Genomic DNA, 17527 nt, shown 5'->3' on the forward strand with positions numbered 1-17527 from the left:
TCTGGGCGAATGCTAACAAGCAATAGCCTATCGACTCATGACTGGCCACTCAGGAAATGCTGACCCATCTGCACTGACATGTTCCAGCTCAGCCTTGTCCACGGCATGTAGTTGGGTAAGCACAACGCCGGGACCTGCCCCTTCAGCCGTGACAAGGGAACACAATTGTAGCAGACTTGTCTTACAACACCAGTCACTGCCTGCCTTTCTGCCTGCCATTCTGCCTGCCAAAACTCGAAGAGTACAAGAAAGACCCAACCTTGTCGAGCCCTGAGTTCAGGAGCAAAAGGTCCCTACGGTGACAAGGAAACCTGGAAAATTCTGATCTCCAAGGGACTACCTGCTCGTCAATGAAGCAATTTACCAAAACAACGACTTCCTTGCTCTGGACCCTTAGTCTAGCCCAGTCCGGTGTTGCAGGCTAGCATTAGTTCCCGGGCGACCCTGAGGACCCTTCGAAGTTCCTGAGAGCTTCCAAGGCTCCAGGGATCCAAGCTCCGGGGGCAAGAGGTGGCTGGTTTATGCCCCTTGCAGTTCAGCCGGCCGGTGCTGGGCATGGAATGGCCTCGGAGTTTCCTTCCTCGCTTGAGTGGAAGTGCAACGCTCGGTAAGACCGATCTTGGTCAATTGGGCATGGAGCGAAAGCAATGATGAAATCATCCAAGCTTTCGATGGCTGGAGCAGAGAGGCTGGGGGATTCGTTGTTGGCACGCAAACGCGGAAGGGGTGAACGCGTGCGCGCAGGCTGCATAACGATGATCCTAGGCGCATGACAACCTCACTCGGGGCCGGGCCGCGAAAAGAAAAGAACACTCCGGGTATACGGGGATAAAGGGTGCCCAAATGAAGCAGGGGCCGGACTTGGAAAAGTTTGAAACTTCCAAAGAGTTCTTTGCCCTATCCACGCAAGACTGTGCGCCTTGCTTTTCTTGGCCAGATGCGATTTATGGATCACTGCAACGGTCCGGGAGGAAAGTTTGATGACGGGCGCTGCATGAACTTGGGGGAGCAAGATAGGATACGGTGGGTAAGGAATTTTCAATGGCAGGGGATGCTGACTGTGCTCGGCGATGTAGATGGACAACTTCCCGGCAATGCTGACGGTCTTTGACGTTGTCCCTGGAAGTCATGGGCAGCTTCAGCGGCCGGCAGACTTGTGCTCGTGGGTGTTGGATAGCCGACTATTCGCCGACTCCGCCAGGGAATCGCAATGTCCTTGGTTGGCGCCGGTTCTTCTCGTCGCGCCTATTATTGCGACAACTCACCCCTCCCGAGACCAGGTGGAAATCCCCTGACCTTGGGAAAGGCGAAAGGCAGGGTGCAAATCGGGCCCTAACAGATTCAGGGTATCAGGGTGCCTTGGCAGGGTCCTGAAGTTGCAGCCGAGGTATGGCTAGTTGTTGTGCAGAGTGGTTGGCGTAAATCAAGACGGCCGAGTCCTGCATCGAGTTTGTTTCTCACCGCCCCTCCCGCCGGTGTGCTCGTCGTCTCTGTGCCAAGGAGGTGATGCAAAAGTGACTTTTGGCATCATGGAAGACGACGGGCCCGCATCCTGCATGCCAGCATGCCCACGATACATCTGGGTCTCTGGGTATCCAAAAAGGGGATCCGGTGACTTCTCAGGGGGAACGTCTGGACGAAGAGGTTCAGTGGAAAGACGGGTCCGGATCTTTCGGGCGGTGAGCTCCTAGCGCGTGGCCAGGGATGGGGGCGTGCATTGCTGGAACCGTGGAGCCGCGATGAGATCTGGCAGTGTCACATCGACTGGTTCCGAAGCCATCGTAGGGGCCGACACTCCATTCGCAAATGGGTCGCGCTGGAGAAAGTCAATCAAACTTGGTGTAAGACGATTGGTCAATGGGCGAGTCAATTTCCCACTTCGCGTCTCCACCTGGCGGAGACGCGACTTTCCCCAAGACGCGTCTCGCTGCTTGCTGGCGTTCAAGCTTCGGCACGCACGCCCTCGCCCCCCTTCTTCCCCCCTTCGTTCCATGCTTCTCTCGTTTCTTTGCTGCTGCCCACCCCCGGTGAGGTGACCTGTGGACTATTCTTGTGAGCCCATGCCACACGATGCTGATTTGTGCGTCAGGCGCACATGGCGCATAAAATGATTGTAGTAGGCTGTCTCTGTCTGAAGGCAGTGCTCCATCATGCCATCAACTGGTGGTCATGCACTCCACGATGACACGCTCCGTTGCGGATTCCAACAGTCACATGGCCGGTGAGGAACCAATGAGACACATCTGTCTACCCATGCCGTACGGTGATTAGATGGTATTCATCGTAGGAGACAACCCTATCTGCCATTCGTGAAGCTAGATGACATTGGCCATATGACTTGGCTTGCCTCCGCGCACGGAGCAAGAAGCAGAAGACCTCAGTAGAACTTACACCCTACCCCTCTCTGGCAATGAAAGGCGTGGCTGGTAATGAATTTGTGAATGGCTGGGAAAAGGCGGGAGGAGGAGGAGAAGGAGGAGAGCGAGACGGGGAGATCCAGCTGCAGGGCGGATGTAACAGAAGCATCGCAGAAGCGGAAGTGGTTGCAGAAGAGGGGAATAGAAGGAACGGATTGCGGTTCCCGGGGCTCTCCACGATGGAGTCAGACGCCCAGCTGCGGCGCTGTGCAAATCCCCCGGGGCCAGGAAGAGTAACTGTCAAACACTGGTCCCACCTAGGACTGACTTACACGCCGTGCAGGCCAGCCCTGGGAGACCACGAAACCGACAGACGTTCCGCGAGGGTCAACCATTGACGGCATATTGCTGTATAGCAGACATCGTCATGGGCGCATTATTAATTCTAAGGCTCGATATACGTCACTGGCGATGAGCACCATGGATCGCGATGATGGAAGACGGGGACGACGAGGATTAAGCTGCGAAATGCTCGAGACGACAAGACGGCACCCTGTAGCCTCGAGCAAGGGTGGTTGTGGTTGTGGGCGGTCACAGCCGTCACCTCCGAGCGGCCGGATTTCTTCTAGGGCTGTGCATGGAAGGCTAGAGGAACCTGGAGAGTATGATGTAGTGACCACCGTCCCAAGGCCTGGTGCGATCGACGAATGCGCGATCACATCGGCGAATAGGCTGTTGATGGCGTTGTCAAGCCAGCTCGACTGGCCTCGACACGAGGACAAGTGGTTTGGGACGCGTGCTGATTGTCCCCTCAGGAGATGAATGCAAGCATCGCAAAGGCGCACCAATTTAACGGTTGCCTGGGTTCGTCTGTTGTTAATCTCTGGCCATATTTCAGCGGCCCACCGAGAGTATCTTGACACAGGTGTACATCAACCCGTGAGTGCATTCGGGAACACCCTTCGCACGGCCACTGCCAGCGGTCAGAGCTGTAGTCAGCGGGTCCAGGTTGTCAAGGGCGAAGGGCCACGGGAGTAGGCGAGACCGTCAGACTCACCTTCTGACGAGACTAGAAGCGTAGAGCTTGACTAGCCAGACATGATTGACTAGAGAGAAGGGATGTGCCATCTGGCCATCGAGCAAGGTGGGTAACAGCGTCCCGCAAGAGGAAAGGCTCGCCTCTCCATGTTCCGGATTTGCTGGAGGGCGCTCCAGACGGTATCAAAGCAGACATACGGAGAGCAGCATCCCCAAGAGAGGTGGGCGCCGGGGTGGTGAGAGAGGGAGGGATCGTGGGGCACACCATGCCAGGCCGTTGGTGATACCAACCACAGACCGACTGTTGTCATCCGGTTTCCCCTCACCTACATGTCCGAGTGGGTACATGCCAGGTGTGACGGAGAGTTGAACGGATGGGTAAGCACTGTAGATAACCTGCAGGTCGACTGCATGATGGGAATGCATCTGCCCCTCTCGATGCGAAGGAGCGCGGCAGGGCAGGAGGGCAAGGGACGAGACGAGGGGGGACTAGGCAAGGCACAGGTCGGTCGGTGTCAGGTACTTGTCGTGGCTGCGTCAGGACCTGCAGGATAAGAGGCTTGAGGCGGCACTTCCCACGGCCTGGTGAGACTCGGATTCAGGCCCTGCGTGGCAGGCTTGAAGAGAGGCACTTGGGAAGGGGCGGCTTGCAAGTCAGGTGTATCGCAATGGTGCGCCATGTACCTCGACCAGCTCGGGTACCTTGAGACAGGGACATGGGCAAGGTCAAGGTCTGAGCCCCCGACCCCCTGTCCAGCCGCCCGTGCCCCACTTGGGAGTCCAGAGTACAACTGCACCTGCGCCCAAGTGGACCGGCCCCCATCTGGCGCCCCCAGTCGTGGCCAGTACGTACTCTGGGTAACCGGGTCAACTGGGCGATGCCTGGGTCTGACCCTTATTACGGGCGACTTATTCCCCTCTAGCCTCCTGCGCTCCCGCCCTCTTGTCCCCAAGTCTCTTTTCCTGCTTCGCCGCCCGTTTCGCCGCTTCACCACCCACAACCACCCGACTTCTAAACCACCATTGTCTGCCCTCCCGACGACCGAATTCGACCCAATTTGATCGCGAAGCTGCTCCTTATACCTTGCGATCGCTCTCATCAACAGTTTCGACACTCCTGCCCGCCGCGCACGCTCGTTGCCCCCGGCGCATTCGCATTGTTGTCGTGTTGACTGCATCGCATCCTGTCGCAAACCAGTCGCATCTGTCCGCAGCCCTACTACTCGCTGTCGCAGCTGCAATTCCGGCCTTCCAAAACGACATCCAATCATTGAGACTCGCCATAAGACTGGGCGCATCATCGAAAATGTTGCTGCCGTCTGCCTTATCCTGCGACCCGTCGCACCCGCGCCTGCAGTCGGCGCTCTTCATCTCGCCGCCCGCCAGCCCTCCCCAGCTCTCCACCCAGACCGCGATCGGAAACCTCATCAACTCATGTCGTAACCTTCACACCATGCTGTCGTCGCCAATCCCCAACGAGCCGATCCCAGATGTAAACTCTCACCTCCCGTCGCCACCGCTCGCCAACATGCCTAGCCCTCTCAGCAAACCTCGCCTTCGCCGTCGCAAGGCCGAGCCATCACCTGGTCCATCTTCTTCGCTGGCACAGAACGAGCCTCTACGATACAGGATCAAGAAGCGCGCACCGCCTAGGGGTCCGAATAAGAGAAGACGCTCCGATGATGACGACATGGGCCGAGACGACGAAGAGCGCTCTAGCAGTGACGAACACCACGGAAAGGAGAACGTCAACATCTTTGACATGAACAACGAGACCAAGCGAGACCCCGGAATGTTTGTCTTCAAGGGATACTCAGACAAATCATCACAAGCCGCCCCGTCAACACCCAAGAGACAGCGAATAGCACCACCAGACGTCCCGCGCGGACTCACCAAGGAAGATTTCCACAAGCTGGGAGCCCCCGATGCAAACGAGATCGAGACCACCGAGGGCACCAACGTCGAAGTGGGCGCGCGCGGCGATCAGTGGAGCCTCGAAGATGACCACAAGCTGGTCGAGGTCGTGCTCGAGAAGGTCAAGAACATGGATTTGTCCAGTGAGGTATGGGATGACTGTGTTCGCAATCTACCAGGGAGGGACCAGACCAGTGTGAGCTTACGATGGAGGAGTCTGTTAAACAGGGACAAGATAGGCCTGCAGAATAGGGGTGCCAGGACCAGGGCTAAGCTCCACGGGACGTGGTGATCCCAGGGCGGGCGCCTGTACCATTCTTTTCTGCTGCAACGACACTTGCAGATTGTTTCGTATATCTCTACTTTATTCACTGCATCATGATAACGGCTGGAGTTGGGCAACTATTAGACAGGGACACTGCACTGCTATTACTCGACGCAAACCTCGAGTGCCGTTCGCGAAACTGCGATGGCTAAATGAACAATCACCTTTACTCAAATGCCGCGCTTTGGGCGCTTTCTAGTTTGTTCTCTGCGGTGAAACAATACTCATCCTCATGTAACATATACTACGCTCATGCAAATATAGAGCGCATAGCTGAACCAAGCACCACTCAGGATGCGGCTACGCTAACTTGATACCGGCTCGAAGCGACGACATCCCAGGTCCTTGGGGCATTGAGCCCGCTGGGACCGTTACCAGCTGACCTGCTATACCCCATAGTCTGTCCTTAACGGCGACACTCACCCGGGTCGACCCAAGCAGCGATCGGGTTCAGGTCGAGCAAAGTCAAGGGGACCGGGGGGTCCCAAGCTCGACGGCGCAGCCCGGCCGCGAGGAACGTCAGGTTCGCTGCCGCCAAAAACCTTATTGATGGCTGGATATGGGCTTGCCTACAGCTAACATACCGACACTCCGCATTGTCGACTTGGAACTGGATTTCAATTGGGCCAGCGCAGCAAAAACCATGATCGATCGTTTGTGCGCCCGCCCGCCCGTGGTTCTTGGGCCGGCCTTGATCCCCGCGAAACCTTCAACACATCTGGCACACCTTCTTTTCATCCTGGCCCGGTTTGGCTCACATATCGAAGTGAATCGAGGGAACAGAGTGAGAGAGATGGGTCTCCTCTGCCCCTTCCCCCTCCCTCTCCCGCGATAAGATTACCATGCAGTCGAGGACGGCACGGGTGGTCGATCCCGCACGAGGCATCTGGGATAGGTGCAGCGCCGGGTAGGGGAGAAGGGAGAGAGGAAACGGGAAGAAGCAACTCAGCGTAATGCGAGCAAATGCCGCCCGTCAACCGTGCCCGTCACCACACACACCAACACACCTAACGTACACCCCTTACCTTCCCGCTACCCGCACTGCTACCTACGTTAGAAACGACCTTACCAGCCGGCCGACGGGCCCTGCGCACAGATCCCCCTCACCTACCCCGTGCTATAGCGTGGACAGCTGCATGTCAATTATAGCCTCCTGTTCCCTCCCGCCTCTGACTAGCTGGGGCTAACGAAGGACTACGGGGCCTACTAGACCTGTCAGGCGGGAGGCAGACACAGAGAAGGGTGAGAAGGCCGGTAGCTGCCGCGCACAGCCCTCGTCTTGTACCTGTTCGGCCTCGTTTCATGTGTCTGGACCATGGGCGATCTGAGCGGGAGGGAGGTGAAGGGGGAACGCAAACGTCTTGATCAGATGACGCGCACGGAGCCTTGCTTCGTCCCTCCCCTCGTCCTCCTATCCCCCCCTTCTGCGGGTTGAGGTATGTATCGATACGCATTGAAGGGGGGCCCTGTAAGGGATGTTCGCGGAGGATCTGGTGCTAGGACCCTGTTGTCGAGAGGCACGGGTAGGAGCGTTCTTGCCACTAGGTCGATGGTTTCGGAGACTCATCTCCCTCACGACGGGATGTTCCTTTCCCAGGGGGAAGATAGACTGAGGGTGGCGGCCCCGGTCTGGAGGCCTTCTCAATAGACTCCAGAAGGCTCATCGGCCAGCTCTGGAGGCTTGATCTCATACCCGGCCTGGGCATGGCTTGTCTGGAGCTCAATGGCACAGGACTTACTTGACTGTAATCTGTGAAGGGACCAAGCGGGTGCTCGAGACCTGCTGGGGGCGGCACGAAGAGTGATGGTGAAATGAGCGGTCGGTCCGTGATCTAGCGAAGATGGAGTGGACAGAACATGTTTGAACGTCGTGGCAGACTTACCAAACAGAATCCTACCATTGGGGGACCCTGATCATCTTTTTACCTCCTGAACGAGGCTTTCATTGTAATCGATGACAAGACACTTACCGTTGGGGCTGAACTGTCGCCGGACATATGACCGGTTGGACAGTCAAGTCAAGTCGGATTTATAAATAAATACATGTGTATCCCTAGGTAGCATACGGACTGGAACCACTGGTTTGCTCTGTCATGTATCATAACTGATTTCGCATCGGTGTCCTGGACCAAGCTCCTGCCCCGATTAAACAGCCCGGTGCGTCTCGAGCACTCAACCATGGTGCCTTCAGTTGAGCTGATGTCAATGAATGCTCAATCGGCGTCATTAGAAGAGCTGTAGACGAGTGGTATGAAGGCCGGAGTGAGTCGCCATGGTGACATCCGAAGCCCCGGATCTCTATGCACGAGGCACGCCGATAGAACAAATGCGAGGCTGACTGTCAGTGCCAATGACGGGATCTTGACGTCGGAGCCATACCATTGCGAACATACCTGGAAAAATATAGAAGGAAATGAGAGATACCTCAGGGTGTGTAATGGGCACAGGAAGTCATCCTACCGAGAAGTGCCTAGTCCAGGCCACTCAGCTCACATGTGGACGTTTGGTTCCTCAACTTACAACCAACACAAACAGACTGCATTCGCCCTACCGATGATATCATTAGCAGCCCCGAGAACCAACAACCAACAACCAACGTATTGAGGCCCAACAGTACCATTATTACTGATCTTTGTGCATATATACATTCCTTCCCATAGCCACACGAGGTAGCCCGTCCAGCACCCCCACGTGCTTACCACCCCTCGAGCACCGTCGCCTTCACCCACAGCCCCTTGGCCGGCCGGGACGTCACGCCCGCCTTGATCTCCATGTTCCTCTCGTCCAGCTCGGCCTTGTCCCTCAGCTCGAACTCCATCCGGCCCACCCACGCCGCCAGGAGGCACGCGAACTCGGCCCTAGCGAAGTTCATACCGATGCAGCTCCTTGGGCCGTGTAGGAAGGTCACTTATCGCAGTGTTAGTATCGCATTGTACGGTGTTAGGACGGTGAGGAGGAGGACTAGGGATGACATACTGAAGGCATAGTTACTGCTCGACCCGCCGGCCGCCGCGCTCTTGTCCCCGTCGTGCTTGGGCAGCCACCGGTCCGGGTTGAACTTTGTGGCGTCGGCGCCCCAGAGTGCCGTGTCCTTGTTCGTGGCGGCGGGCGCCATGACGATGCGGGTGCCCTTGGGGACGCGCTGGCCCTGGATGGTGGTGTCGACGGCGGCCTCGCGCAGGGTCATGGGCACGGGGGCGAAGTAGCGCAGGACCTCGGAGCACACGGCGTTCAGGTAGGGCATGTGGTCGACGTCGAGGCTCGAGACGCTCGCGCCGCCGCCGTCGATGGAGGGGAGGCGCTCCCGCACCTCCTGCCGCAGCCGCGCCTGCACGCCCGGGTGCAGGCACAGCATGTAGATGGCCCACGTCATGCTGCTGGCCGTCGTCTCGTGGCCGGCCGCCAGGAACGTCATGAGTTGGTCCACCAGATTGTCCTCGCTGAACCCGCCGCTCTCGAGCGCCACGGACAGGATGTCGACGTCCGTGAGCTCCTTGCGCGCCAGCTTCTCCTTCTTCTCGCGGATCAGGTCGAAGCACACACTGCGGATCACCTTGGCCGCCTCCTGCACGTCCTCGTTGCGCCGTACGGGAAGCCGGGTGACGAACCACGCGGGGAGGATGAGGCCTAGCGTCGCCAGGAACCGCGCCTGACGCGACGGCTTGAACAGGTGGTTGTACGTCTGAAACAGCTTGTTTGTCGGGTCGGCTATGGCGCCAAAATCCCTCCCGAGACCCGCGACGCCGATGATGTCGAGCGTGATCCGCGATGCCCAGCCTCCAACCTCGAGGATGGCCGCCTTAGGCCCGCCCGTCTTCTCGCTCGCCGCCTTCTCCGGATCCTGAGAGGCCGGGGAGGCGGGTTCCTTGGCCGCGTCGACGAGGACCTGCTCCGTCATCGCCTGGACCCCCTCGCGCGCCTTGTTCCAGAACAGGGGGTACAGGTCCTTGGTGTGACGGAACGCAAAGGCGGGCATCAGGTTCTTGCGCTGGAATTTGTGCTCGTCGCCCTCGGCTAGCAGGACACCGACGCCCAGGATGCGGCCGATCGAGTACCGCACCATCCCGGGCTTCGCAAAGTCGTAGTTCTTGGTGACGAGCACCTCAGCCAGGGCCTTGGGCGATGTGAGCAGGAGCCGTTCCTGGTTGAGCAGGCCAAGATACCGAATGATGCCATTGTTGGGCACAGAGTTGACCCTGTCATGCTGTCAACGTCTGTTTTCAGGCATACGCGGAAGGGCTCCTCGGGCATGTTTACCACTCAAGCATTGGACACCAGTTGCGAGTTCGCGGATCTTGGAGTACTGCCCGTTGATCCATGACGGGTTGTGTGGTTCAGGCAGGCCCAGAAGAGGCGAGAAGAACTTGGGATAGAGGATGACGGTCCACAGTCCCCAGCAGAGGAAGCTCAGCAGCCAGCTGACGGCGAAGTATCTGGTGAAGGAGGACCGTGACCATTCCTGTTTGAGGATCGACGTGGCGGCGTACGCGGCGACGGCAGCAACCGCTGTCACACGTTTCCACGGGAGATCCATCGCGCGCTGTGGACCACTTCTGTGTAAGCGTCGGGGATATGCCGCAGCAATAGGATGCGGCGCTGACCGGCCTTTTTGTAGTTGGTTAAATAATGTATGGACGCCGACTTCACGATTGGCTCTCCTCTGCGCGACGAGTCCAGGCTGGATTTGAACAATAAAGATCGAATGAAAGGTTCCAGAAAACTCAGGAACTATTTGTCCCGAAGACGTGTCTGTACAGCTGGAGGGACGCGCCGGGAATTATTCCTACTTTCGAGGATGCGTTGCGATTAAAGTACAGGGCAAGGATTGGCTGTCAGGGGGGGGGGGTTGGGGATATTCCAGAGATGTCCGCTCGGTTTGAGCAAGGAAAGTCAGGTGTCGGACCCGGCAACTGGCTGCACATGGAAGCATGGACGCTTCGGTGTGAGACTCTGGGAGCAAATGCCGTTGAGAGGACATGCAATTAGGCCCAGCGAGAAGGAAGGGGGACAGGCCGGTCCATATCAAGTTCATGACGTGCCGACCAAGTGCTCGAGGAGCCAGACAAGAAGCGCTAAGTAAACCGAAGCAGGGAAGACAAAAAGACGGGGACGGGCAGTGTAGGAGAGGCGTGGCAAGGCGGCAGTCCGTCTCCCGTCCCCCGTCTCCAGCGGGCAGGATGTCATTTCAACGGGCTCGCGTTCGATTGGCCGGCTGCCTTGAAACATTGGCGAGCGACGCCTCTGATCGGATGGATTACTATCTCTGTACACAGACATCTGTGACGCCGTGGGGCTGTCGTTCCGATCCGCTGCGTGGCATGCAACGCCCAATCGAAACGATGGCTTAAAGCGGAAATGCTCGCGCGTGGGGACAGCAACAGCAAGGGCAACCACCTCAGTTCCTGATCTCACCTTCTTCACGGGCCAAGATCTCCCAAGAGACGAGACGCACTCGAGCCAGATCACCCTGAAAAGACTGGATAGATGCACCCTGTCCCTCGAGACAGCGACGTGTTCGTCCAGGGCGGGGGACATAGAACGCTCATCAAAACATCCTCGGCGCCTTCTTGTCAACCCCAAGCATATGCCCAGGTGGTCTGGCTTGTGATCGCCGGCTGGATGCTACAGAAGCCTTCTGAAGCTCGCAATGGCGCCGATTGGCACATGCCCGGCTGTCAGGTAATCTCGTCCCCACAAGCTGCAGATCCCATCCTTCAATCCACCCGTCCATCGAGATGGAATGCTGCACTCGGCGATTTATTACAGACGGCTGATGAACATCAGTCTGACCGTCCATCGTGCTGTGACCTTGATCAAACGGACTCGGAGCTCTCAGACGCTCCGACCACTCGGGTCACCAATTATAGAGAGCTTCGAGTGTCTTCAACGGCCGACCGGCTGGACGACGGACCCCAATGTTTCAGGTCCGTCTTCAGGGTCCAACCCTTTTGAGCTCTGCACCTTCACCGCCCAAACATTCATCTTCTTGCCTACTTGGGTATCCATCTCGCGAGGTTGTTTGATTCACCATGCGTATGACTATGTGCATACAAACCCGAGTATTTCATATAGATATTACAAATGTCTGGCCCACTGACTCAAAGTCATCACCACCATCGCGAACAATGCCTGTTTTCTGTTGTAGAGACGGTGGTTGAGAACAACGGCAGGGATCTGAGCAACAACCATGCATAGTAACAAGCCTTTGGAGCTGTTCGTAACACGTTGCACGTGTCTCGCTTCCTAGAACTCAAACACACAAACTTTGATAGTAGAAGTATGTAGAATTTCACACCTCGTTGAAAAACAATTTGGCATTCGAACCATCCCAAATGTCAGCTGAAAACTCCAGGGAAGTATCAAGCTGGACATCAGTACAGATGCGGCAGTCCAGTGAAAGGGTACCAAGGCAAGGCAAAAAAAAAAAAAAACCCCAAAAAAACCGCAGCAATATCAGTACACGGAGGACCTCTGGGGAGAGAGACCACAGGCACACCCCTCGCGTCGTCGACCCGAAAGAGAAGATATCAAGAAGACCGAGAACTACGGACTACGGACCCTAACTTCTTCTAGGTTGTTAGACTGTCTCGCAGATGCGGACGGAGGTCCCCTGGGTTGGTTATGACTGCAATTTTCGGACCGATTTGTGCTCGAACTACATCAGCGTGTCAAATACCGGGTTCATAATCTGCCAACACCGGTCAATTTAGCTTTCATCCGTACAGTTGATAATGCACCCTCCTCCGTACCTGTTTCAGCCTCGACTATTAATATTACACCGTTGACGTTGCGCCGCTGAAGCCTGACCATCCGAGCCGGACATCCATCCCGCACGCTGTGAACTGTTAACCGTTGCCAATTACTACCCGCCCGATCCAGTGACAGCTGTCAAACTCCCATGTGCTCTCCGTCGCATCCTTCGCATCAGGAGCTGGATCACCGCCGCCTCCAGGCGCTCCAGCTGCGCCCCCTCTAGCCCTTCTTCGCCCTCTCCTTGTCGACCCAGCCCAGGAACATGCCCACATCCTTCGCAATCTGGCCGGGCACCGCCTTGGTCTGCAGGAACATCGGCAGCACGCCCTTGGCGTCGCTCGCGGTGGCCATGATCCACTCGATCTTGCCCTTGTCCTCCCCCTGACCGGGCAACCTCCTCACCCTCTCCACGCTGACGTACGCGCCGACGACGACGCCCTTCTCCACCGACAGCGCGGCCTTGTCCTTCAGCTGGCCCGTCGCGAGGTCAGACACCGTCACGGAGACGACCACAAACTCGTCCCTCTCCGCCCCCACGGCCGCCCCGCCGTCCCCGCCACCACCGGGCACCGCCGACGCGACGAGCTGCAGCACGGGGAACACCCTCGGCTTCAGCGGCGGCGGGATCTTGTGCTTCATCTCCACCAAGCTAAGGCTGAACCTGCCCCAAGCGATGCCGCCGGCCCAGACGTGCGGGGCGGCGGCGGCGGACCCCCACGAGACGGCCTCGCGGTGCGCCAGCACCGTCGGCGTGAACGCGTCCTCGGTCTCGGCGTGCCGGTCGCGGATGCAGTCCGCGAACTCGGCCCAGCTCGCCGTGCCCTTGGACGCCGCGTCCGCGTGCACGCTGCGCCGGCACGCCCACGTCTCCTGCTGCCCCTCGCCGACATTGACGGCCCGCTCGCTGAGCTCGATCTTGGCCGTCGAGTCCGGGTGGCTCTTGGTGCCCTTGGGCTTCCAGAGGGTGTTGGATGCGGGCGGGGCCGGCACCGCGGGGTCCGTGAAGTCCGCGGCCCTGGGCGCTGCTGTGTCGATGAAGGGGACTGCCTCCTCCAGGAGGGATGTTATGAAAGGGGTTAGCTCCTCGGGCGAGGCGGTCGCGGAGGGGAGCTGTGGGGATTTGAGGCCGGTCAGGCGGAGGAGGGGGTCTTTCTGTTTGTCGGCCATGCTTGCAGCAGCCGTTGGGCAAGACCCTGTATTTCGCTTTGGATGATAGACAGTTCCAGTTGATCACATAAAGTTAAATGTGTCTTCAAGGGACGGCGGCCATTCAATGTGTGCGTTCCGTGTGTTGGGTGAAACGAGCTGTGTGGATGACGATGTTGGGGATGAGACGCACTGCCGGTGAGTAGCTGAGCGAGCCCGCCGCCTCTGCGTCATTGAGCAGGCCAATGTCACTCATTCGCTTCAAGTGCAGTGGACCGTCACCTCATCAGCACACCCCTATCAAAAAAAGATGAGATTCCCTCGGTGCAATCGCCCGTTCTGACGTGCTCGGTAACGGCAATTGAAACCGTTCTGGACTGCTCTGGGGTTTCATGGCCCGATTTGGTGTGTCCGAGCGAGAAACAAGATGATGGCACCGCAGATCAGGAGTCTGAGCCGTTGTCAGAAAGCTTGTTGGTCGGCCGTTGCAGTTCAAGTGGTGCAGGTGGGGACGTTTGCTCGCAGCTGGAGTCCTGGATGTTCCTTTTACACCAAAAGTTAAGAAATAGACTCTCAATCGGTCCTAGTCACACTATCAAAACACATGTTCTATCAGAGTCAATCGAAACCTTCCCAAAAGGACGGTAAACACGGCTCGTGCCGTGACCCCTGGACCTGTTGGGCCTGCGAGCTATGGCGGCTCTAGATTAACGACCGTCACTGCTTGAATTCATCCATTCGAGGAGCCATGCTCTTGTAGATCGTGTTTATTTCATTTTATTGTTGAAATTATCTGGTATCCTTGCGCAGTCTTTCTCTGCAAACCCATCGCTCTATTGTTGCTGGCAGCCTGGCTCCGCCGTCTTATTTTCCGAAGCCCCACTCCGCCCGCAAAGTCTAGTTACCAAACCCTTATGTACAGTCATAATGAATCTGATCGGAGAAGAGCAGTAGATTGATCGTTTCCCTTAACGCTTCTCCCAGTAGATGGGGGCCGGCTCCAGGGGCCGCGAAAAGAGCGAGGCATAGTCGGTGCCCACGGTCTTGCCAGTCGATCCGTCCACGTTCTTGAACTTGAACAACCGCGTGATGTTGGCCACGATGGTCTGCAGCTGCAGATACGCAAACTGCTCACCGATGCATCGGTGTCTGCCAGCGCCAAAGGGTAGGTAAGGGGACGAGGCACCCTTGCTGATCAGACCATAACCATAGTCGACCTTCTCCTCGTCGTCATCAGTCTTCAAGGACTGGGCTGGTGCAAGGGGATGGCCCTTCTCCCATCGGTGGGGCTCCCACAGAGCGGGCTCGGGGAAGTACGCCTCATCGTTGCCCGAGACACCCGGTGCGGCCAGCAGAGTGTGGCTGGTAGGGATGACAAACTTGGTTCCGGGGACAGGCATCGGCGACTTGACCTTTCGCATGATGGAGTGGATGGGTGCGTGCATTCTCAGCGTCTCCCTGATGATGTTGGCGTTGAGGGTCAGCTTGGCGAGGTCCTCGTACTCCAGGGGCTTGTCGATGGAACCAAGCACGCGAATCTGCTCCTCGTAGAGGTCTTCCATGATATCAGGTCGGGAGGCGAGGCGGCACATGATCCAAGAGCTGGTAGAGGACGAGGAGTGCTGGCCGGCCATCAACAGGGCAATCATCATGTGGGCGATCTCGTGGTCAGGAACAGGGGTGCCGTCCTTGTAAGACGAGTTCATAAGATGGTACATGATGTCGTCGGCGCCCTCCTCGCCGCTCTGTCGTCGGGCCTTAATTGTGTCCATGTAGATCTTGGCAACGGTCCTCTGGGCATGATCGCGCCTCGAATTGTGAGGCAGGGGAGCCCAGTGCAGCATGAAGTTCACGGGGCTGAAGCCCATGTCCAAGTCGTGGTAAAGGTCAGCCAGGGACTCGTCGAACTGGTCGCGGACGGCCTTGCCCTGAAGGGCGTGGGAAGCAGTGAAGATGGTGAGCTGGGCCATCTTGGGTGGAATGTTGACGGTGCCGGACTGGGCCTGGAAATCGGGGTTTCGCTTGAAGTAGGTCAAGATCTCGTTGGTGATCAGAGGAACGTAGCTCCTGAAGGCCTCGGTCGTAAGGACATTCTTGATGAGCTGTCATGTATCGCTGTCAGCGGACTCCATTTCGACGCACACGGCTCCACGGAGCATTTACGCACCCTCTTTTGCTCCATGAGCTTGGCATTGGGACAGTCGTAGACGACGTCCTTGCCAAAGACAGGACCGGTCAAATTGTTGTAGATCTCCTCCGCATTGACGTCCTTCTGCTTGCCGTTCAGGATAAACTCGTTGCCCTGGGGGCCGACGTATACGGTGGTCTTCTTGCCGAGGAGGATGAAGGTGAAAACATCGCCATGCTGTAGTCGCATCCAAGTCAGTGGGGTGCAAGGATACGCATTATGGCTGGGCGGGCTTGGACTGACCTTCTTGCTATTCTCCTTGAAGAACCGTGGGGGGTCCATGCCGTAGGTGACGGTGCTGCCGATCAAGGGCAGCCAGTGGAAGACGAGAGGAGGCTCATTAGGGTTCTTGAACATCAGCTGGCTCAAGACATTGAGAATAATAGAGAGAACGATGACGGTGGCCGCAATGACGCCGACCTGAGACGCCGTGCCCAGCTTGCTGAACTGTTGGGACAACGGCCCTGCGACCTCTTCGAGGAGCCCCATGGCGGCGCAGTGATGTCGAGAAGGTGCACAGCGCCGGTGACGACTTCAGTGGTGGTGGGATGGACTGGCGAGATGACACGGCTTCACCAAGGAGTGTAAAGGGGGTCGAGAGGGAGGAATTGGGTCGGACCAAATAATAACAAAAAATCCAATATGGCCCCCCATGGGAAAGAGCAGTCGCGATGGAGCGGTCTGCTAATCAACGTGTAGCAATTATTTGTGCCCCACTTTTGGCCGAGACCCACAGCCAATCAGCTCCCTCAACGTCACGGCCTCAGTGGACGATCTCTGATCATGCCACTCGCACTTCCAAGACCCGTCGACTGCATCGCAGAAATGTTATGCTCCTGCTTCTCTCATGCGATGACGCGAGGCCGTATCTCCTGCTCTACACCCTGCCCGGCAATTGTCAATTCGCTGCTGTTGCAGTGTTCAGCCCTATGCATCTGGACATGGCGGGTTTGGCGAAATCGCATAAGAATACGAATAAGAGATAACAGATACGAACAAGAGATAGCGCGCGCCACCAGTTGGTAGATTAGGTTCACACGGATAAGATCTCCCGAGACCAACTTGAAGGTCTATGTTCACTGTAAGCACTCCTAATGCAGGGACGCCTACCCCCAGCCAGCCAATCCCAACCTTCGACTACATCATCGGCCAAGACCCGACGCCAAGCAGGTCAGATGCCGTCAGTCTGCTTCGTAGGCAATGCGGCGCAGCAAGTGCGCTTTGCATCAGCACCCATGCCATGATTCAGCCAAAAGTGTGAAGTCTTTCGCAGGCTACAGGACTGGCGAGCCCCACAATTTTACCTGCTCGACTGTCCCACAAGTCGAAGGTCAATAATGGATGTCACACCTCGGCAGTTGTGCCTTGATATGTCTGGAAAGTGACAGGGCACATCCATCTGATGGTCACCTCAAATGTCTGTCGCAGACTGCTAGGCCCGTGGTCATGCGGTTTCCAACAGACGGAATAGTGGACCCGGTCAGTTGCTAACGGCAACTGCTGTCTCTGGACTTCGAGTCATCGTAGAAAGTATACCATTCCTTGTTCAGTTGCACATGTGCCCAACCCAATCATGTTCAAAGCCACTCCCACATTTTGCGTAACATTCTCATGCTGAGCAGCCCTGAGGTTGGCACAGCCTCAAACACCTGAGATCTCAAAGACATCCATGGATCCATATATCCAGTATACACCGACGTCGAACGACCTATGGACGGTCTTGAATAACCATTTGGGTGATTATACGGTGCTTCTTGCTTCAGTGAGAGTTGGTTGATAAATATAAGTCAATTCACTGAATCAGTC

General features: G+C 57.1%; 4 protein-coding genes across 4 annotated transcripts; 1 reads left to right on the top strand and 3 right to left on the bottom strand.

Moving 5' to 3' along the window:
• Positions 1-4701: 4701 nt before the first annotated feature.
• On the top strand, positions 4702-5601 carry INS49_008691 (uncharacterized protein; the record flags this gene model as incomplete). The annotated part of the gene is made up of 1 exon (XM_043169430.1): positions 4702-5601. One exon carries the CDS (start codon positions 4702-4704, stop codon positions 5599-5601), a length of 900 nt encoding a protein of 299 aa, XP_043027110.1.
• A 2728-nt stretch (positions 5602-8329) lies between these two features.
• Positions 8330-10168, bottom strand: INS49_008692 (uncharacterized protein; the record flags this gene model as incomplete). Its single annotated transcript, XM_043169431.1, has 3 exons — positions 8330-8541; positions 8611-9838; positions 9908-10168. 3 exons carry the CDS (start codon positions 10166-10168, stop codon positions 8330-8332), a joined length of 1701 nt encoding a protein of 566 aa, XP_043027111.1.
• A 2438-nt stretch (positions 10169-12606) lies between these two features.
• On the bottom strand, positions 12607-13554 carry INS49_008693 (uncharacterized protein; the record flags this gene model as incomplete). Its single annotated transcript, XM_043169432.1, has 1 exon — positions 12607-13554. One exon carries the CDS (start codon positions 13552-13554, stop codon positions 12607-12609), a length of 948 nt encoding a protein of 315 aa, XP_043027112.1.
• A 947-nt stretch (positions 13555-14501) lies between these two features.
• On the bottom strand, positions 14502-16210 carry INS49_008694 (uncharacterized protein; the record flags this gene model as incomplete). The annotated part of the gene is made up of 3 exons (XM_043169433.1): positions 14502-15635; positions 15701-15898; positions 15965-16210. 3 exons carry the CDS (start codon positions 16208-16210, stop codon positions 14502-14504), a joined length of 1578 nt encoding a protein of 525 aa, XP_043027113.1.
• Positions 16211-17527: the final 1317 nt, after the last annotated feature.

This window comes from Diaporthe citri (assembly GCF_014595645.1).
Source record: "Diaporthe citri strain NFHF-8-4 chromosome Unknown scaffold_3, whole genome shotgun sequence".
NCBI classification, from domain to species: Eukaryota; Fungi; Ascomycota; class Sordariomycetes; order Diaporthales; family Diaporthaceae; genus Diaporthe; species Diaporthe citri.